Consider the following 22,152-nt stretch of genomic DNA (forward strand, 5'->3'; position numbering starts at 1 on the left):
TACTGCTGGAAGCTTCTCTCAGCTCCCTGTCACATGGGATTCTCCACAGGCCAGCTCACAACCTGGGGGCTGCTCCCCTTGGTGCAAATGAGTCAGAGACTGGGAGTCAGACGAAAGTTGGAGTCTTTTTGCAACCATTCAGCTGTGACATCCGTCATTCTCCATGTACTGGAAGGCAGGGATCATTGGGGACCAAGTTAGAGGCTGCCACCACACAGGCTATTACAATATCCAACTGAGAAATGGTACAGTTTGATTTTGGGTGATGGCATTAAAGCGAAGTAATATTAAACCTTCTCTTGGAAAATAGCAATATTTAGAAGATAGAATTAGCAAAACTTGATAGTTGGTTGGCTCTGGTGGATAAGGAATGAGAGCATTTGAAGAAGACTCGGTTTCCACCAGAGCTCCCGAGGCAGTACTATCCATTGTGATATCTTGTAGGAAGGGAGAGAGGGGGAGTACGGGTTTGGATATTTTAGATTTCAGATGCCTGTGAGGCATCTCATTTGCATATGAGATGCATGTCTGTATACTCAGATTTAGAACTCCTAAGAACGTTATGGGTCGGATGGTATATTTGGGATTTGTCACCATAGAGATAGTAATTGAAGTCTGTCTTTGGTCTGGTTCCCCAGAAGCACAAATTTTCCAAGAGACAAATGGGTCACTGGGGAAAAGAGGAGTGGGTCCTTTCAAACTGCAGCCACTGGCTCCCCGATTCATATCTTCCACTTGGAGACAGAGCAGCACACAGTGACCATTGTCATAAGGTATGTGTTACATCCTGAGGACAGCACTTCAACCCCACAGGGTGTCAGCAGCAAGCTGGTACCTTAGCTATCCCTTCGAGATGCTGTTCCAGCCTCTGTCAGGACAGCAAAGTCTGGGTCATGTAGTATGTGGAGACAGCAGTGGTCTAGTTGTAGTTGGTCTCAAAACACCAAGCTGATCCACCTATAAAACAAACCTGTTTTTTTCCTCCACCATCATTGGGTGGGTTCTCAGGTATTATATAAGAACCATTCCAGCATGCCCACACCTGTGGGCCTTTACATATTTTTCTCAGAATTATGCTGAGGCTGCTCTGACCTCTCTACCTCATATAACATGAGCCAGGTCCTCCCACCCCAAGGAGGAGCCATCTGAGAAATGCATTAAAACCAACTCTAATGCCCCAAGGAAAGACTCCGAAGGACCATTTAAAATAAAAGCAGACTGAAACCAGGAGAGAGGCCCACAGAACAGCGACAATGATTTGAGGGGACCCGCCATCAATGGTGTTTGTTACTGTGCCCTAGGAGGAGGTGATGTGGAAGGAGGGTAAAGGAAAAACAGCAGAGAACTGCCGACAGAGCCTTCCACACCAGACCCCAGTATCCAATAGTTCATGAGAGGAAGTCAGGTTTGGGAGCAAGGAGTGGAGCAGGGATGAGGTCAGGAGGAGAAAACGCAGAGCATTTCCCAAACAAAAACATTTCTATTGTGATTTTTTTCCAGTGTCCTTTTTAAAAAAACTTTTTTTAAACCAATAAAGTTTTCTGTACTGGTTACAAATATTTTTCTTTTTCATTCATCAGTATAAATTGTTTCTTACCCAAGGCAAATCAATTGGGATGGTTTGCAAAATTAAATGTCTAAACTGAGATACTGCTTTTAAGGATGCATTTATGTTTGGGCATTAATATATACCATTCTGCTGTGATTATAACTAAATATGATCATCTCCTTGACCTCACTCTGACACAATTAAATGCTTAGCTGTTATTTCTAAGTGATTTACTTTTTTGTTTCAAAATGCAACACGTATAATTCTTCATCAAAAATTGGCCATAGACAGCCCTGGCCTGTTGGCTCAGTGGTAGAGCGTCGGCCCAGCATGTGGATGTCCCAGGTTCGATTCCTGGTCAGAGCACACAGGAGAAGCGGCCATCTGCTTTCCCACCCCTCCCCCTCCTCTTTTTCTCTCTCTTTCTTTCTCTCTCTCTTCCTCTCCCACAGCCATGGCTCAAATGATTTGAGCAAGTTGGCCTCGGGCACTCAGGATGGCTCTTGTGGCCTTTACCTCAGGCACTAAAAAATGGCTCAGTTGCTGAGCGAAGGAACAACAGCCCCAGATGGGCAGAGCATCGCCTCCTCGTGGGCTTGCCAGGGGACTCCCTGTTGGGGAGCATGCGGAAGTCTGTCTCTCTGCCTCCCCTTCTCTCACTAAAAAAATTAAAAAAAATGGCCACAGGTGTTTTTGTCTCCCATTTTTACCAGGAGGCCTAATTGTTATCATGAGTCTTTTAAAGACCACTGGGGTCAGAAGAGACATAGAAATTTATGAAAGAGTAGACCTATGTTGTATCTTTAAAAATAAGGGCATGTTTGCAGCTGAGGAGGTTTCATTCCTGTCAGCTACGAAGTCATTAAATCTAAGAAGCTGAATTTGAAAATAAAGACTGAAAGTAGGTTGGGTTGGGGCTTCAAGTTGTGGAGAGAGTGGTGTGTTTATGGCCTCCACTTTATTCCGTAAGCAATCAGCACTAGTAGAGTGTATTTCTGATAGTGACTGTCACTCTCAGAACTGGGCTTTTGTAAGATTACTCTTGCTGCTGCATTAACGTTTGAGTGGAAAGAGAGAGATTGGAGGCAGAAGAAAAGTAGGAAGCTAGTGGAATAATGGTGGTGAGAAATATCATGAATCAAGTCCACACGGATGACCAGGAATAAAAAGATGGTAACAGAAAATACTTTTCTGTTTCTCCTCTACTTTCAATAGTTCTGATAGTAATTGCATGAGTGCTTTCCACTAACCAATTTTCCAAGTCTTTGAACATCAGTTAGGTGTCCCACAATTCAGTTATGACACTAACTACGTGGAGTTAGCTCAGACTCCACAGGTAAGAGTTCAGTCCCACAAGAGTGTCCCCCACTCAACCTCGGGTGCCAACCCCAAATTCAGGTTGTCACCCATAGTCCTGACTGATCAGCTATAAATTAAAGTTTCCCACTGATAATTTTCTAAAAAGCTCACAGAACTTAAGAAAAACGATTTAGTTACTTAGATGGCCAGTTTATTATAAAAGGATATAACTCAGTAGCAGCCAGCTGGAAGAGATACAGAGGGAAAAGTACGAGATAAGGAGTTTGGAGCTTCCTTGCCCTCCCCTGCCTCCATGAGTTCACCAAAGTCTCCAAAGCTCTTTAGTTAGGATTTTTATGGAGGCTTTGTTATTTAGGCATAACTGATTAATTGATTAGATCATTGGCTATGGGTGCTAACTGATCCTCCAGGCCCTCCCGCTGACCTCCAGGGAGAAAGTTCCAACCCTCTTAATCACTCGGTTGGTTTGCCTGGCAACCAGCCTCATACTCCAAGGGGCGCCTCATTAGCATAAACTCAGTGAGGTCAAAGGGGCTTATTATAAATAACAAAAGATGCTTCTCATCATTATAGCTTAAGAAATTTCTAAGGTATTAGCAGCTGTGTGCCAGTCACTTGGGACAAAACCAAAGACGTATATTTCTTATCACACCACAATATCACAGATGTGGTTGGAGAAAACTGTGGATATTCAACTCACACTTGATTGGCAACTGACTTTACTGATTTGTCACATTATACTGAAAAGGTTGTAATTCCTGATCTGATTTTTATTCATCACTCCCAATTCAATTTCCACCTTGTCCATATACCCCCAAATATTTTTCGGAGCCATGTAGAATTCATGTGAAAGAGGAACAACATGTTTATTGACACCCAAAACATTAAGAAGGCAGGATGGGAAACAGTTCCAAAATGGCTCTTAGTTTTTCCTGGTGACATTTGCAGACCTTCATTATGAAGAAAGAACCTTGGTAACCATGTCACACATTTTCCTGTGGTCTGAAACATATTCATTTAATGAGATGATGACCTTTATTTATCTACAAAATGTGACTCCATTAGCTGTTAACCAAACATACAGAGTAAGTTGAGACAATGACTTGGGGCTTTTAATCTCAAAATTTAGATGTTTTTCTAAACAACAACTGGACAAAATGTACAGAAATTTCTTTTATTACTAGGGATTTTGATATAACAGCAGATGCCTTATAACCCTGTGGTTGAGTGGGTATGTTACAGAATATAGCTGTTTACTACTATCCAGGGCCCTACTTGTAAAAACAAAGAGTCATATGACTTGCTTGGCTGAAGAAATGTAATGGCAGTGACATGCATGGCTCTTCCAGGTAGAATCTTAAGAACCCTGGTAACTGGCAATATAGCCAGTGACTGCTGTCACAGGCTGGGTCACTGAGTGAGGAAAAAGTGAAGTGAAGCAGAGCCCTCAGCTATCATGTGAGGAAAATGTATTATGAGCAAGAAAAAAATCTTTGTTGCTTTAAGCCACTGAGGTTTGGAGTTGTTACCACAACCACAATCTAATCAACCTATCTTGACTGATAGATGGTGTACATTTCTACTACACACCTGTATAACATATCTGGAGTCATTTTTAAAAGAAAGAAACATTGGGGAGAAAAGGTAGTGTGGGTGTAACAAGGAAAAATTGGTAGAAAATAGTATTTAAATTGTCACTAGAAATTGGTAAAAATAACTTACTTGTTTTTTTATGTTTGACTGTATACTGCTATAGAAATGATCGAATATTTTGTTTTAAGTGCTTAGGGGTAGAGAAGTAGATGGAAGAATTGGAACTTCAAAATAATAAATGTATCAAGAAATGGAAAGTTCTCTAGATTTTTAAAAAGGGTCAGAGAAGAATGAACTAACAGAAATACCTTTAGCCACAGAGAACAAAACAACTACAGGCCCAGCGTTCTCCTCCTTCCTCATCCGACATTAGCATTTCCATAGGGTTATGAATTACCTTTTCTTTTTTAAAAAATATGCTTACATTTTTATATAATTAATCTCCAAACCCACTCATGGTGTATCAATCTCAGAAATATTCTGTTCTTCCCCTCAGAGCCTCTGACCCACTGCAGTGCGAGTGGCTGACCTCTGAGCCTGCTGCAGAGCTGTGAGCTTGTCATTTCTTTTCACTGTCTTCCTGGGGTCCTTGTGCCCTTTCTCAATAAGCCCCGTGCCTTGCAGCCTACATACAAAGTGAGGCAAAAGTAGGTTTACAGTTATGAATGCACAAAACACAGTTTATTCTTGTATTATTATTTATTAATTATATTTTCCATATGAACAACTTTTCTTGATTTGTCCCCTTGTATAAAAGCCTGTTGTATTATTTTTCTGAGAAAGCTTCAAAGTAATGTTTTGAAAAGTTATCTAAAAATAATTTTATCCTACCCCTACATTTAATTGCCAGGGTATAAAATTTTAAGCTGGAAAGGATTTCTCCTAGTAGTTAGAAAGTGTTGCTTCATTTACCCCCGAAAGTCCAGTATTGCTGTTATGCAAATCCTGTTCTCTTCCCTTTTTTGAAAACGCTCATTTTTTGTGTCCAGGGTCCTAAACTTTACAATGTGTGTCAATAACTATTTGAATTATTTAATTGATGATTTCATATCTCTTTCCAATATTCTCTTCTCTCTCTTTTTTAGAATTTTATTATTTGGATAATAACCTTGAGAATTATTATCTTTTTTTTACCTACATATTTTATATATTTTTTCTATTGATGATTTTATACCTTTGCTGACTTTTCTGTATTTTCTGTATCTTTGACTTATTTCCTGAAAGATTATTATGCAACCTTCTACCTGAGTTTTTCCCTTTTTACAGCAATTTTTTATTTCTTAGAATTGTTTTATCCTCTAATTTTTATTTAAACTTTAAAATATTTCTTCTCTCTTTGAAAACATCAACATTTTGACATTTTCTTGTCCTTGTAAAGTCTTTCTTTCCTCTAAGTCATTGCTTTTGCTTATTGGCTTAGTCTTCTAACCTTGAGATTAGTGGCTATCCTCAAACATCTGACAGTCCTGGATGCCTATTTATATTTAAGCTTTGGGCATCAAGAAAGCTCTCTTGGAAGCTATGTGGCTGGACTCCCCTCTAATATAATTTGGCCGAACCATTTTGTTAACAAATACCCAACATTAGTATCTTTAGATTGTTCTTCTTGGGGTAATCATATTCTTCAGAAAATAATCTCCTATTAATCTCTTTTCTAACATCTAATCATGCCACTGCCAGAAATCTTGGAACCAAGTAAAGGAAGATGGCTGAGTCTCAACATTCAGTAGGTAAATCTCACTCAGTTTCTCTTGTTGGGGGAAAGCCCCAAAAGTCTAAATTCAGAATCAATTCCAAATAACTGATACATAGCCTTATCTAAATTCATAAGAGCTTTAATAGGAGAAACTTACTTACATACACAGGCAAAGCAGCTGCTCTGTTGGTGGTAGACTGGGTAAAATCCATACCCTCTTCAAGAACGGCATCCCTTTTCACAGAGGGTTGATAGCAAAACCATATGCTGGATAGTCACATAGACCACCAGAAAGAACAATGTGTTCTTAAGTTAAAAGATAACATGAGAAAGTTATACTCTATACATTCATTAACCTCCAGCCTGACCTGTGGTGGCGCAGTGGATAAAACGCCAACCTGAAACTGTGAGATCGCTGGTTCAAAGACCTGGGCTTGTCTGGTCAAGGCACATATGGGAGTTGATGCTCCCTGCTCCTCCCCCCTTTTCTCTCTCTCTCGTTCTTGCTCTCTCCTTTCTCTCTAAAAATGAATAAATAAAATCTAAAACAGTCACTAACCTCCTCCTGGGGCATGTTATTTGTCTTTGGGCAGCAGCATTCTAGCTTTCTGAGCAGTCAGCCAGCATGAGGCTGCAGGGAGTGCCAGAGAGCACAGCACTCAAAATGCAGCACTTCGCAGATGCCTCTGCTGCTGGAACCATATTGCGCCTTCTAGTGAGTCCCCTGTACCTCTCTGTTCAAAATGGTGCCCCTGCCCTCAAGTGACTCTCTTTATCCCGCTTTATTTTTCTTCATAGTACCTTTCACTGATTGATTGATTTATTGGTTATATTTTCATCTGTTAATTTGTTATTCTTCGTCTTCCCCAATAAGAATGTAAGGTCAATGAAAACATGGCTTTATCTCTTTTTGTTCATTACTGTATTGTCAGTATCTGACACTAATGCCTTGCACATAAGAAAGAGGTGCTCAACAAAAATGTCTATAATGAGTTAGGTTAAATCATCTGTTTTTGACCTTCAAAGTATAACTGTATACACTTCAAACTAAATATAAGGATCCAAATGGCTAAGGAGTATGATTAGTTTTTAGTGATATGGAAGTGATAATAGGAGGCCTTGAATATCTTTTACAGTTTATTGTAGAAAATTAATTTAATAAATAGTAAGTGAGGAAACTCAAGAAGCTAAATGATTGACCCAAGTTCAGGCTGAGTTAGGCAGTAGTTGAACCAGGCCCATAATGTTGGGTGTACCAGGCACTATTAGCAGTTCTGGGGATAAACCAGTGACTAAAATAGACATGGTCTCTGCTGGGGATTTCTGGATTAGGGGAGGAAAACAAACAAACAAAAAACACAAGCAAACAAATATAATATGGTATTGGATGGAATTGTTTTTATTATCTTGCAGTTTCAGCTAAAGGCCCTAAACTGGGGACAACAGGTAATAAGAATCCTCATAAACTGGGGAGAGCAGCGTGGAGCTGCCAAACACCACTGCAGGCCAGCCTTGTCCTTCAACTCTCATCCCCACCACTGTATCCATCCCGTGTACTCAGAGTACAGAAATACAGGGAAAGGGGCACTGGTTCACAGTAAAGAAGAGGCCTAGGAATGAAGAGTGCTGTTGCTTTATCTGTGCCATCTCCAATCGGGGCTGGAATATGGTGACGAGCTTGGTTTGTAAATGCCCAGTATGACTGCTTCTACCGCTTGGTGCAACTATTACTCCAGAGAGATTTAATGTGGAGAAATTATGAGAACACAATAAATCTTCAAGCAAAATGGTAGAACGAAGCACATGTTCTTATCTCTCACACAGAAGAGTGATGAGAAAGCTCAAGGTACTGAGTCCTAGGTTCACCTGTTCACAATGTAACTCACATTGGAGGGCTTTCCAAACATGTAGGCCTAAAAAAGAAAAGTGGATGTTCATTATACACTCACACTTTAAGTTCCTGGTATCTACCCTCATATTCAAAGGAAATGAGAAGCATTTATTGAGCAGATGGCAGTCTACATACAGGCCCATGAGGTATAACTGTGTCTTACAGGCCACAGCTACAATGGGAACAGCTGTTGACCTGGACCAGCACCTGTTAGTTTTCCATTAGCTCATAGGGTTCACTGGGCCATCTGTAGCTCAGAACTAAGTAATAGAGTCATTTTTTTCCTGGTTGGCTCATTTCCATAGGTCATTATGTAGAAAAGCTGATAAAACTTGTTACTTCAAACAGGAGTGGGGGAGGACCCCTCAGAGATTCTGGCAGTTTCCAGGAAGGTCATCATTGATAAGACTATTCAATAAGCTCTGCCTATAGATATGTTACTAACCCTGTGGCCGCCTATGGGGGTGGCTAGGTCTATCTGGATGGCTGTCAATGTCAGTGAGGTATGGGCAGAAGCTTAGTATTTCACATTTATTTTATTTTCTGATGGCATACTTGCTCCTCTCTTTCCTTTTTTTTCCCTTTTGGTTTCTTCCTTCCTTCCTTCAGAAACATTTTTACCAGTAATGTGGGGAAGAAGTATTTTATATGGTGATTGAACTTTCCAGATGTGAAATGGTACTTGTGGGACAGCTGTGTTAGCTTGCTCACTGGTTTACTGGCTGCAAGCCCTTGGCCTGATTGGTGTGTTAGTGTGTGACTGTGCCACATGTGTATGGCTTATGTAAGGTTATGGGTGCTTGTGCTCAGGGGGATGGCAGATGGTGGATTCCTTGTCCACTACTGTGAGGGGCCATTTTGCTGCTTCTTTGCCTGAGAAGTGGTTTTTCCTGCCTGTGTGCTCGTCTGTCACTGAGAGACTCTATTAAATGGAATGGCCCAATGCTTTCTGACTTCATAATTTCTCTACTGTCGACCCGAATCCAGTGTGGACCTGCCTGGCCTCGACCACTGGCATTATATCTGGTGTAGTGGGCAGGATTTGGAGCACATTCGTATGGAGCCACCAACATCGTTGAAGGGTGGAATAGAGGAGCGGCTTTTCCCGGTGGCTCTCCTATTAGGGACCATGAACTGGGTGTTTTTTACGGTCCCGTGAGAAGAAACCAGGAGTTCTGTCAGAGAAGCTGCCTAAGGTTGAAAGTTCCAGGGTGAGCTGCAGACTGAGTGGCAATGACAGTATGAACTAGAGCGAGCACTGGAGGAGACCAACTGGGTTCGAGAGCAGTGTAAGATGCAGGCTGGGCACCAACGGCACCTGGAACTAGAACAGTCTCTGGAGAAGGAGTTACAGGTTCATGAGCTCCAGTTTGCACTGAAAGCGGGATGCTGGCACTGGCAGCTGTTGGAGAAAAACTGTGGGTTCAAGAGCTTGAGCTTCAGCTTTAGGCTGAGAGCCGGCAGCCACAGGAGCCAAAACAGTTGTTGAAGCAGCATCCATGTCAATAGAATGGCTCTGAGTTGGCAGAAGCAGGAGTTTCCAACTCTTCCTCTTCTGAGGGAGAGGCTCAAGCTGAAGTTGCCATCCACAGACTCAGAGCCCAGCCAGTGGTCGCCCAGAAGGTAAAACCTCAGCAGTCAAGAGTGCCCCAGGGGCAGGCACAGCTCCCACTGCAGGTAGTGGAGCACTCTGGGGTCTGGCCTTACACCCAGGCAGAGCTGATGGAGTTGGGGGTAAAATTCAGGCAGAAACCCCCTGAGCCCCTGGCAGCCTGGTTGCCACAGTTGTGGGACATAGGGGGTGGATGGCATCATGCTCTCTGGAACAGAGATGGACCTTAAGGCTGTGAGGGCTCCTGCCCATGCTGCCCCCTTGATTAACAAGAGGAATTGGCTCGTAAAGCTTACCTGAACACAGATGTAGATAGATTTAATTGCAGCCAGGGCAGATAGGGAAAAATTAGATGGCAATCCTAACAAAGTTTTGTTGGAGCTTTGGCAGCAGCTTGAGTCAGAACAGATGTTCCAGCCACTGAACAAGGGAAGTGGATGGCCCTGGCATCTGCCAGGAAAACGGCTGGCGTTCAGGTTGCAGGATCCCCAAGACCCATTGTCTCAGTTTGAACAGAGGAAAGGGCGGGGGAATGTCCAACAGGGATGGGTGGGGGCCAGAGGCCCCATGTGAAATTGGCAATCCACTAGTCCCCTTCTAATATACAGCACATGTTGGCATTGCCTGTAATGGACTTTTAACCTTGGTGATTTGCACAGACAACTGGGCTGTCTATCATGGACTGCTTCTCACCCAGTTGCAGAGATGCACCAAGGTCACTTTCTTCAATGGACATGGCCCTGGACTGCACAAGCCCCCAACCTATGATGGGTGTCCTTGTTGCCACTGTGGGGTAAGGGACTAGAGGTGGGCATTCAGTTAACTCCCTGGGCAGAGTGCTCAGGGAGACATTGTAAAGGGCACCTTTCTAATTGTCATTTTTGATATGTATGTAATATACCTATTGTGAGGTAAGCAACCCTGAAGGGGTGGAATGTGGGGCAACTGTGTTAGGCTTGCTCACTGGTTTACCAGCTGCAAGCACTTTGCCTAGTTGGTGCATGAGCACATGGCTGTGCCACATCTGTATGGCTTATGTAGGCTATGGGTGCTTGCACTCATGGGGATTGCAGATGGTGGATTGTTTCCCCGCCCCTGTAAGGGGCCATTTTACTGTTTCTTTGCCGAGAAGTGGTTTTTCCTGCCTGTGTGCTTGTCTGCCACTGTGAGACCTTATTAAATGGAATGGCCCAATGCTTTCTGGCTCCACAGTTTCTCTACCATCTATCCAAATCCAATGTGGACCTGCCTGGCCTGAGTCACTGTCATTACAGTACTTTTCAATTATCTTGTGTCTCTTTCACCTATTGAACTATACTTTTCAGGAAGAAAAAAACCATTTCAAGTATTGGGCTCTTACTGCCTATTATTAGCACATAGTAGGTGCTCAAAAAATACCTATTGGCTGAAGGTACAAATTATATACATACATTGGTAGGAATTTTGGTCATGAGCCTAGATGGCCAATCTATGTTAGTCTTTAAATAGTACATCAAATTTATAGGCTGAAAATAGGTAAAAAATAAAGACAACCTGAAAATAAAACTTTAAATACAACAGGATTTATAACCAAGATAGAGGTAAAGGTCCTTTATATTCTAATACTAAGGCAGTATACCTGGCTGCCTTTATTACCACAGACATAAATTTTTTTTGCTCACTTTCTCATATTTTTCTTCCAATAAAATTTCCTTCATTAAGATTGTTTTATTTTTTTTTATTTTTATTTTTATTTATTTATTTATTTTTTTTTGTATTTTTCTGAAGCTGGAAATGGGGAGAGACAGTCAGACAGACTCCCGCATGCGCCTGACCGGGATCCACCCGGCACGCCCATCAGGGGCGATGCTCTGCCCACCAGGGGGTGATGCTCTGCCCCTCCGGGGCGTCGCTCTGCCGCGACCAGAGCCACTCTAGCACCTGGGGCAGAGGCCAAGGAGCCATCCCCAGTGCCCGGGCCATCTTTGCTCCAATGGAGCCTTGGCTGCGGGAGGGGAAGAGAGAGACAGAGAGGAAGGAGGGGGTGGGGAAGGAGAAGCAAATGGGCGCTTCTCCTATGTGCCCTGGCCGGGAATCGAACCCGGGTCCCCCGCACGCCAGGCCAACGCTCTACCACTGAGCCAACCGGCCAGGGCCAAGATTGTTTTTAAAATCAACTATTTCTTATGTGAGCACATTGTGCAGAGATACATTACACTTGTTTTTCCCTATAAATTACAGCAAACAGAGGTCATCACTATTCTGGAGATGGAAAATTGAGGCTCTGAGAGTTACAGTAATTTTCCCACTGGTGGTAAATGGAATGCCCAGGATTTGAACCTAGGTTTATTTGACTGCTACAACATACTTTCAAAACTCAGATGGTTCCTTCAGTGTGCTCTAGACACATCTCTTAAATTTCATTTAGGATAAAATTTCTTGAGAGCTTTGTTTTTCAATCCTCTTTTTTTTCTTTTTCCCATGATTTGATGATGCTTAATTTGCATTCATGACTTTTAAAATTTGACTTTAAAAACCAGAGTTTGCTCGTTTAGCCAGTGAGTACTATGATAGCTATCTGCAGAAGCCAGGAGAACCTGTAGGAGGAAAGCATGGGGAGGATGAACCCTGCTTGCTCAAGGCCTCAGCCAAGCACTCCTAGAGACACCAGGACTGACCAGAGAGGGCTTCATTGGCCACAAATGTGGATATCATGGACTTGGGCAGAGGATGAACAAATCTAATGCCAGTTAAGGGGTAGCCTAGGATCCTAGCTATTGCCAAATTGAAATGATGTCCCTGTCTCTACAAAAGTGACAAACCCTGCTGGGACTTCCCTTGCACCTTCATGCTTGAAATCTGCGAAGTTTCTGCCTTTCCTCAGGAGCACCTTAGAAACCACTCTCTCATTTCCTTTATTTTCTGTGACCCTTGTTCTTTGCTTGATTAACGACCTCAGCCTGAAGCCTCATTAATGCACACTGAAGAAAGCACATTCTGCATCATCATCTTAGAAGTTCAGCTCCGGGGTGTTTCTTTCACCAAGTTATACTCAACCTGATGAAATAGAGCTTTACTGACTTCCCGGCCATCTGTGTCTCTGCCCAGCTTCTGGAGAAAAAGTGTGGAGTCACTGCCCATGCTTCCTGGGGGTGGCAGGTACTCTCGGCTTCTCACATCACCAACACCCCACTTTCAAAGCCCAGCCTTACCTCTGTTCTTCATGAGTAGGCTTCTAAGCAGAAGCATAGCAGTTCTTTCCTCAGTGGCTTTGGCATTTCCTTTTGAATTATTTAGTACAATGTCCAGGCACAGCTAAGAAAGTGTTTGCTAATTGGGACATGCCTCCCTCTCTCTTCTGAGCTCATCCCCCATTTTCTTTGCTTTCCTCATTAAAGACTCCTGAGCATCTGCTTGCATTCAGACATGCATAGCTTTCTGCTGTGATCCTTTTCTTCCCGTTTGACAGGCAGCGCTTTTTTTCCTGATAAGGAAAAGCTGAACACCCTGACAGCTGATTATGGTACATGCCTTTTAAAACTTTGCTCCTTAGAGTGCTGGATGACAGTGATGACCTATAAACAGCAATTAAGTCTTAAGGATCATTTCTACTTGTGAGCTGGAGATGAGATGAGATGGCAGAGAGCACCAAGGGACTGTTTATAATAGATGATAAATAGGCTCTTTGGGTGAGGCACAGAGTGGGATGTGAAATATCTCAGGTCTGTAACAATGTGTTGTTTTTCTCTGCCAAAAGTGTTAGACTAATGCAATAGAACTGTCTGATGCAGGTAGATCAACTTAATCATCTCTACTATTGCCAAAAAATAATCCACAGAGAGCATAGCCATTTGTCTTTTTCGGGAAACAGCATATTTTCCTCTTTTACTACAATGTAGGGCTCCTAAAAACTGGTCAGTGTACTGAAGATTTGCAGCCCTGTGGACGTAGTCATTGAGAACAGAAGCAGTTACTGCCTTCGAAGATAGACTTGAGAATAACTATACCTAAGAATGACATTGTGATGTTCAAAGGCATGGTGTTAGCAGCTTTGTCATCTGTGAGACTGGTTGGGCTAGACACAGAGCATATGATTTCATATTGGCAGAATCTGAGGTGTTGGAGCAATGCGAAGTCCTGTCATTCTTTGAATCACTCGAGGCAGTTCCCTTGACAGATTATTTTCTTAACTCAAACAGTAGTCAGAAATCCTGACTGAGAAATCTCAATCTACCAGGAGTCTAGAAAACTTTGGCCTTGCATGCTATCTTCTGGAACTGGGTATTTTTTGCTGAAAAGAGTTGATATTTTGCCTACTCTGAGTGTGGGCATTTTCCATTAGCATGTGAAGTTGATATAAAATGTGTAAAAACATTAATAATGGGCACCTTATGTAGAGAACTTGTTCCACTCACTCAAAATTGTATAATTGCCGGCTATTTAAACATATTTGGTAGAGAAAAGATGAGTTTCCATGGCACCAAAATAATGTCTGCCAAAACCATATGTTTTGCAATCCAAATGCAGGTTTTTTTATTCAAAATGTTTTCCCCCTTTATTTATATGCTTTTTGCTGATATGATAAAACAGCAGGAAATACATAAGACCATATAACAGAGATCTTTCTAGAAAACAAGCCAGTTCTTTAAAAAAGAACATACCAGGCAAATAAAAACTTAATATGTCCATGAATATTTATTGTCTTCTGGAACTTCTGACATAGAGAGGATGTGTAACAGAAAGCATGTGGACTAAAGAATGCTACACAATGAGAACACTGTCCTAAGACTTTCTTGTGACTCAACCGTTGTGGTGACAATGACTACTCAGAGTAGCATTTGCTGCCTGTTCCTCACATGGGGCACCACTTGTGACAACAACAAAAACCACTCAGAGACCAGATTAAGGGCACCGAGAGGCTGAGGGAGGCGACAGTCCTGCCAGCAGATTGGAGGACTGGAGCCCCGTCCCCAGCCTTACTCAGATATTTATTAGCAGTACAGATAACTCAAGGAAACAGAAAGAAGTTCTCCAAGGGGTGAAGTAAAGTGCAAGGAACATTCTGACTCCTAATCTCTGTTCTGAGAGCCTAAACATTTTCTGCTGCTAAATCTTATCCTGCTGTTTTGCTGTTTCCAGCACGTACTGTTTCTAGTACAGGATCAGAGAGGCTCCTGGACCTCATTCGCTCAGGGCTTTTGCCCTAGGGCACCTCACTGTCTCTAATTGTTATCCTAACTCTGCATGTTATCACAGCATGTTCCCACAACTCATCATATTATCTACTTCAATCTAAATAATTCATGTGCCAGTGGGTCAGTAGGCACCTATGACTTCTCAGTTGCATCTTTTGCAAACACTCTCTTATCAAAATACATAGAATTCTATGGCAGTCTTCGGGTTCAAGGCTCCAGTATTCTCTTATGTCTTCATGGTTTCCGCATCTTGAGTCCTGCATCAAGATATGATGCAAAAGACTGCATCAGAATCCCTGTTGCTTCTGGTCCACAAGCACATAACTTAGGTTTCCCCAGTTGGAGGCACCCAGTCAAGATATGGATAAGGAAGAGAGCAGTGTTAGGATGGGGTCCTACACTGATCCTGGCCAAGTATGGTCGCTGAGGGGTCCTGGTTCTTCTAACTTCCTGGTGGTGGCATGTCTGATCATAAGTATGCTCTGTGCCAAGCAGTGGGAGGTGGCAGTACTGCTGTTTTCAATAGGATGTTTCCCCACAGATAAGTGGACATGGTTCCCATGTGCTTTGTTGCTAGCTACTTAGAATTTTAAGTCTAGTTCTCTGGCTCTTGTTGAGATTCTGAAGAAGTTCTTAATATACTTAAATAAATAATATTTTGTTAGCCCTGGCCAGTTGGCTCAGTGGTAGAGCATCGGCCTGGCATGCAGAAGTCCCGGGTTCGATTCCCAGCCAGGGCACACAGGAGAAGCACCCATCTGCTTCTCCATCCCTCCCCCTCTCCTTCCTCTCTGTCTCTCTCTTCCCCTCGGGCAGCCGAGGCTCCACTGGAGCAAAGATGGCCCAAGCGTTGGGGATGGCTCCTCGGCCTCTGCCCCAGGCGCTAGAGTGGCTCTGGTTGCAACAGAGTGATGCCCCCCAGATGGGCAGAGCATCGCCCCCTGGTGGGCAGAGCGTAGCCCCTGGTGGGCGTGCCGGGTGGATCCCAGTCAGGCGCATGCGGGAGTCTGTTTGACTGTCTCTTCCCCGTTTCCGGCTTCAGAAAAATACAGGGAAAAAAAAAAAAAAAGAAGTAAATAATATTTTGTTAAATTAGTCAGAAATCACCTGTGATTTGCAACTAAATTCCTGAAATTCCTGACCAGAACAATAAAAACAAAACATGGTAACAGAGTAGTTGAACTTTAGCTATGATAGATAAGAAGGATGTTGGAAATGGAAGATTCAGAGTTCATGGAATAGAAGAATCTCATAGCTTTCAGAGGTCTTTAAATTTGGATGTTCTTTTTTTTATTAAATATGGGATTTTCTTCCCTAGCTTTCCCCATAGCTGTATAAGGACAGACACTAGGGAAAAACAAACAAATAAAAAACAACAACAATAAAACTTGACTCTTTTCAAGAGTTTATAAAATAGTATAAAAAATAAAAATGGACCCAAATCATCATCTGGGAAAACTTATTATTAGCTCCCCTCCTTGGCTGTATTGAGATATAATTGACATATAACATAGTTTAAGTTTAAGGTGTACAATATGATGTTTTGATATATGTATGTATTGTGAAATGATTACCACAATAAAATTCATTACTTTATTTATTTATTTATTTATTTATATTTTTCTGAAGCTGGAAACAGGGAGGCAGTCAGACAGACTCCCGCATGCGCCCAACCGGGATCCACCCAGCATGCCCACCAGGGGGCAATGCTCTGCCCATCTTGGGGCGTCGCTCTGTCGCAATCAGAGCCATTCTAGCGCCTGAGGCAGAGGCCATAGAGCCATCCTCAGCGCCTGGGCAAACTTTGCTCCAGTGGAGCCTTGGCTACTGGAGGGGAAGAAAGAGACAGAGAGGAAGGAGAGGGGGAGGGGTGGAGAAGCAGAAGGGCGCATCTCCTGTGTGCTCTGGCCGGGAATCGAACCCGGGACTCCTGCACGCCAGGCCGACGCTCTACCACTGAGCCAACCGGCCAGGGCCTACATTTTTTTATTATCTCACATAGTTAGGTGTGTGTGCATGTGTGCATGGTGAAAATTTTTAAGATGAATTCTTAGCAACTTTCAAGTATACAAATACAGTATCTTTAACACCTGTCCCCACATTGTACATTCAATCTCCAGACCTCATTCATTTTATAACTGAAAGTTTGTGCCCACAAATCACCTTCATCCATTTCCTCCCACCAGTACCCTGCCTCTGTCTGATTTATTTCACTTAGCATAATGGCCTCAAAGTTTATCCATACTGTTACAAATAGCTGAATTTTCTTCTTTTTATGATTGAATAATGTATAAATATGTATATAATACATATATATCATCTTTTCTTTATCCATTTATCTGTCAGTGGATACTTACATTGTTTCCATGTCTTAGTTATTGCAAATAATGTTACAGTGAATGTAAGGGTGTAGGTATCTCTTCAAGACAGTGATTTATTTCCTTCAGATGTATACCCAGGATTAGAATTGTTGGGTCATATGGTAGTTCTATTTTTAATTTTCTGAGTAATCTCTATACTGTTTTCCATAATGGCCGCACCAATTTACATTATAACCAGCAGTGAAGGAGGGTTCCCATTTCTCCACACCCTCATCAGCACTTGTTATTGCTTATCTTTCTGATAATAAGTATTCTAACAATGTGAGGTGACATTGCATAATAAATGATTCTTAGAGAATTTTGCATGTAAATACCAAGCAAGTTAATGTATTCAGCAATAGGTTAGGATGACCTCCTGATTTGAATGTGAATTTGGGTGTAATGACCAATAATGGTCACATGAGTAATTAGAGAAATCAAAATGAAAAACAAAGCTTTAAAAAACCTCTTAGCACTTTGTTCACGTGCGCAGAGACTGCTGAAGTGGTTACTGACGTGTGCTAGTGAGCGCAGAGCTTGGTATCCTAGGCAGGCTGTTTGCTTTGCCACGTCACATGCAGGTTTTTCTAATCTCAGATACACGTCTTATGTCTGGCTTCCTTGTGATTAATACACCTGACATATGGCCTGTTTCTTTGTCTACCTTTTATTATGTTATTTCATTGGGATACTTTGAAATCAGTATGAGGAATAATCAGCAGATTACAATTGCGTTTTAAGTGCCGTTTCCTTATCAATATACATAGAATTATACGGCAGTCTTAGGGTTCAGGGCTTCAAACTGATGACATATAATATAAAGTTGAATAAAACTATACTGCCCAACATAATTAAGTCTATTATTACCTGATATAGAATATAAAAACAAGAGGAGAAAGGTGGACAAGATCTTCCTAGCTAACTAAGTCACTGGATGGACACAGAGAGAGCAAGCGCTTTTCCTGCTGCTTTTCTGATGTCAGTGTTTCCCTTCCTGAGCTTTGACTGTCTCCTTCTTTCTCCCGGGACTCTGGATTCCCAATCAGAGTCTGACATAACTTACGGGGTGCTATCAAAGCAGTGAAGCTACCTGTGTTTCAATGCACTTTCACCACCGACTAACTGTGACCTGATCAAGAGACTTTGGCTGTTTGTACTCTTATTTCCCTTTTTAGAAAATGGGCTAATAATAAGTGGGCCTATATCATTGAGTAAAGGTTAGATGAGACAATCCATGCACCATGCTCAGCCCTCTGCATGCCCAGTGAGTTCTCCATGAGTATCAGCTGTGATTCTCTCCACTTTCACTCATTGGCACTTTTCTCTTAACTGTACATTAGATGGGTGGGAAAATAAAGAAATAGATTAGGCAATTCAACCAATACATATGAAAGTATTATCTACCAGGTACTGGCTGGGGCTGGGGATACAAAGATGAATAAAAAGTGTTCATGAGGGTACTGGCCATGTCCGTGCAACACAGCACTCGAGTTCTTTTTGACTTGGTGAGAAATCATTTATTCTTATAATTTATAAGCATATTTTACACATCTGTTTCATACATCAAGTGTATAATGTGGTAGTTCCCTTAAGAAGGCTAAGACACACGTTAAACTCAGCTACACATTGTGTTAGGCTATTAGACAAATGTCACTATTACTATCACAACACATATAAATTAGACTTTCTTTTGCTGACAGAAGAACATGCCTTTCAAAAAATATTTTACTGGATGAAACTTTCTTATTCTCAGGAAAGTTTTGGTTCTTTAATATAATTTATTATGCTTTTGAAAATTCTGTTTGATAAAAGCATTGGTACATTATAAATACCTGTAAAGAAAATATAGTTTAAAATTTTGAGAGAAATATTATATAAGTTTCCTCTTTTGCATTTTCACAAAAATTCACACAGGCACTGAGAAAGACTGACAAAAATATTTTTTGTCCAAACAATATACTCTAGTTTGGAAACATTCAAACATGACTTTATTTAAATATTAAAGCTTCTCTAAGTGAACCTTTGGCTACAACCCAATGAGTCGGTTGGTGTTTTAATCAGAAAAAGATACTGTTAGAAGGATGAAAAAGAAAGCTTCATATAATTAGCAGGAGGCTAGAAATGGAGAAAGGGGGAGTTTTCATTCATCACTTTTTATTGGCTTCTCTTGGCCTTCACATTTTTTTTTTTAGTTGAAAATTTTCTCATAACTACCTGATCCTTTCCAGCCTTAATATTTTTGATGTGCTGCAGTTTTCAAAATTCTAACACTCCTCATCAAACAGCACATGACACTTCTAAGAACAGAGTGATACTACAGTTCTTTCAGGAGAACATCCTTAAAGTTTCATGGGCATTGCTCTGAAATTCCCTTATTCTGCATGAATTCGTATGGTCCAATAGCGGTTAAATTTTCTTACTAACCATACTTCAAACCAAGGCAAGTGACAGACTCTAGTGTTCTCTTCCTGGTCTAATTCATGTGTATCCTGATAAAGTTCAAACTTCATGGAAAAATTGCAAACAGCAAAGCCGGTGGGAGAATGCCACTGCAGGTGACAGAGCCTCTGTGAGCTTACAGAGTACGGGAAACTAGGGGTTTGCCAGTTGATGAATATGTATAAACAGGCATCCAGGGGAGGGAAGATTAAACAAACATGTCAAACTGATACCAGAGGTACTTTCAGGAGCCTTAAACACCATTTTTGAGGCCAATAATTAAAGTCATGTAAAATTCTAATAATTATTATCATACAGATTCTGCCCAAAATAAGTTGAAGATATTTTTTTCTAATTCATTTACACTTTGACCGTGTTCATTTAGCGCAAGAGTGGGCAAAATAAAGTGCCTATCCAGAGCCAGGCGGCTGCCATAAGTAGCATGAAGCAGAGCACCTGGGGGACCTGGCACTCAAGTCTAGTGGGGCAGCTGCTAATTATAATAGCTCCAGGCAACATTGCCATGAGGGAAGATGGATCTGAGAATCAGGCTTTACTCTTATATTTTCAGTAACCACTCACATTTTTAAATCATTTTTCATGCCAAATAAAATCTATCTGGGGGACAAATGTGGCCCGTGGGCTGCCAACGCATGTCCTCTGAGTTAAAGCTTGGAAGCCATTTGATGAGAATTTGGGTACTATCTGCTCTAAGACTGGGGAAGGGCCTTTAGTGTCAAGGAATGAGCTCTCAGTTTCAAAGATCCAGAAAAGATTATTCTAATGAGTACAATTAACAACAAAAAATAAAACCCTCCTATTGGCTCTCCCTTTACAAATATTTTCCTCTTATAATATTAGTTCTCTGTGTTAGGAGTGGTCTTCTGTTATTATCGGTAAAAAACAAAAACAAAAAAGTATGAGTAGAATTTGCCGAATCCCAAGTGTAAGTTTGTTCTAAGAAAATAGTAAAGATTAGTTCCACAGCCTGAGTCTTGGTCCCCTTTAGATCCACAGAGGCTTCTTACATGGTACACCAAGGAGAATGTTCCCAAACGGTGCAAACCAGACAGTGCAGATTCTGGCTCTCTTATGGATCTAAATAGCCAACTTTCTCCCAAGTGCAGATGGTCACTCCCTGAACAAGTAGTGCTTTCGAATAGAAAACATAGGGGATTGGTCCAATTGTGAACTCTTCCTTCAGAGACTTCCCAACCACAGGGCACAGACAGGGGACAAGCCTCCAGAACATATTTCCTTCCTCTCATTCTTTGCAGATTACTTTTTCAAGTTAATCTGCTACCCAGGTTATGACTTTTCTTTGGAGAAATGAAATGGGAGGGCCCAAGGAGGTATTTTAATATGATTTGAGGACCACGTGTGAACTGTGGCTCTAGGAAGATCACTTCACTTGTGTCAGCAGGGAAGAGATGCTTTGAGAGAGCTGTGATCCATTCAGAAAGTTGGATTTTCTATTTAGGCTCATCCCTTTCAAATGTCCAGTTGGGAAAAAAAGAAAAAGGATCACAAAGGATATTATAAGCTTAAGAATCAATGACAAAAACAACCACTTCAGACACAGCCAAAATCTAAGGGTAAGGAAGAAGCATGAACATTTCCAACTCCGGACCACAGACGTATTTAAGTTTCCTCCCTCAGAATGTCCACAAGAGCTTGCAGCAGCCGGTCATCCCTGTGCCTGTAAGGTTTGGTGTTATAGAAAACGTCGACATAGTCATTGTACAGGCTGTCTTCTGCATCTTTAAACTGAGAAGGTTTGTTCAGCTTTTCCAGGGCTTCGTAGAAATTTTCGAAAGGGATGTTGAGCTTTGCATCTGAAGACTTCTTTGGTGATTGTTTTGGTGGGGATGGTGAATTTTTGCTGAAAGCACTTTGTAGGAGTCGCAGCATGGCCTCAGATCGGGTCCCCGCCCCTGGCTCATCCCTTCTGTTCTCCACAGTGCTGCTGCTGAGGCTGTCTGTAGTCAGGGGGCTCTCGCTCAGGCTCCCTTCTGCGGGCTGCTCCTGAAACACAGAGACCCACCACCAAGGGGGAAAGGCTCATTACTTAGCGCCAGGCAGGCCAGCGGCAGCGCGCCCACTGCCTGCCCGCTGAGAGGCAGTCTGGGAGCAGAGACAGCCGAGGCGTAGTCATACTGACTCAGGTTTCAGTCCTCGGTTTTTCATTTACTGATATACCCTTGGCATCTTTTTTAATCTCTCTAACTTCACCTGGAAAATGGGAGTAAGAATACCTTCAATTCTGGTGGATTTGAAGACTGAGTAAGATAACGTATGTAAGCACTCGTACTGATCAGTCTCCTTCACTTTGGTAAGTGAGGTAGAATTCATGTTAGGGAATTTAATCATTTTGAATTCATTAATTTAAATTTCTGAATTCTGGATGAAAGAAAAAGTGAATGAAACAATAGGGTTCCATCCAGAGGAAAACAAACCATTGGCTCCTGCCACTCCCTTTCTTCCCTCCCATGCTTGACTCACTCTCTTCCTAAAAGTT

General features: G+C 41.9%; 1 protein-coding gene across 2 annotated transcripts in view; it reads right to left on the reverse strand.

Annotated features, from left to right (window-relative positions):
• The window catches only part of PCSK1 (proprotein convertase subtilisin/kexin type 1), a 464,711-nt gene that overhangs the window by 402,831 nt on the left and 39,728 nt on the right, over positions 1–22,152 (reverse strand). The window contains exon 14 of one of the 2 annotated variants that reach the window (XR_010751134.1): positions 19,894–21,659. Coding sequence is in view for 1 of the 2 variants with exons in the window: in XM_066381880.1 (XP_066237977.1) it covers positions 21,276–21,659 (384 nt within the window). In the remaining variant the exon portion in view is untranslated. Of the gene's footprint in view, positions 1–18,895; positions 21,660–22,152 lie in introns of those variants that run through there. The other variant, XM_066381880.1, reaches the window with a different exon arrangement.

This window comes from Saccopteryx leptura, chromosome 4, assembly GCF_036850995.1.
Source record: "Saccopteryx leptura isolate mSacLep1 chromosome 4, mSacLep1_pri_phased_curated, whole genome shotgun sequence".
Classification (NCBI taxonomy): Eukaryota; Metazoa; Chordata; class Mammalia; order Chiroptera; family Emballonuridae; genus Saccopteryx; species Saccopteryx leptura.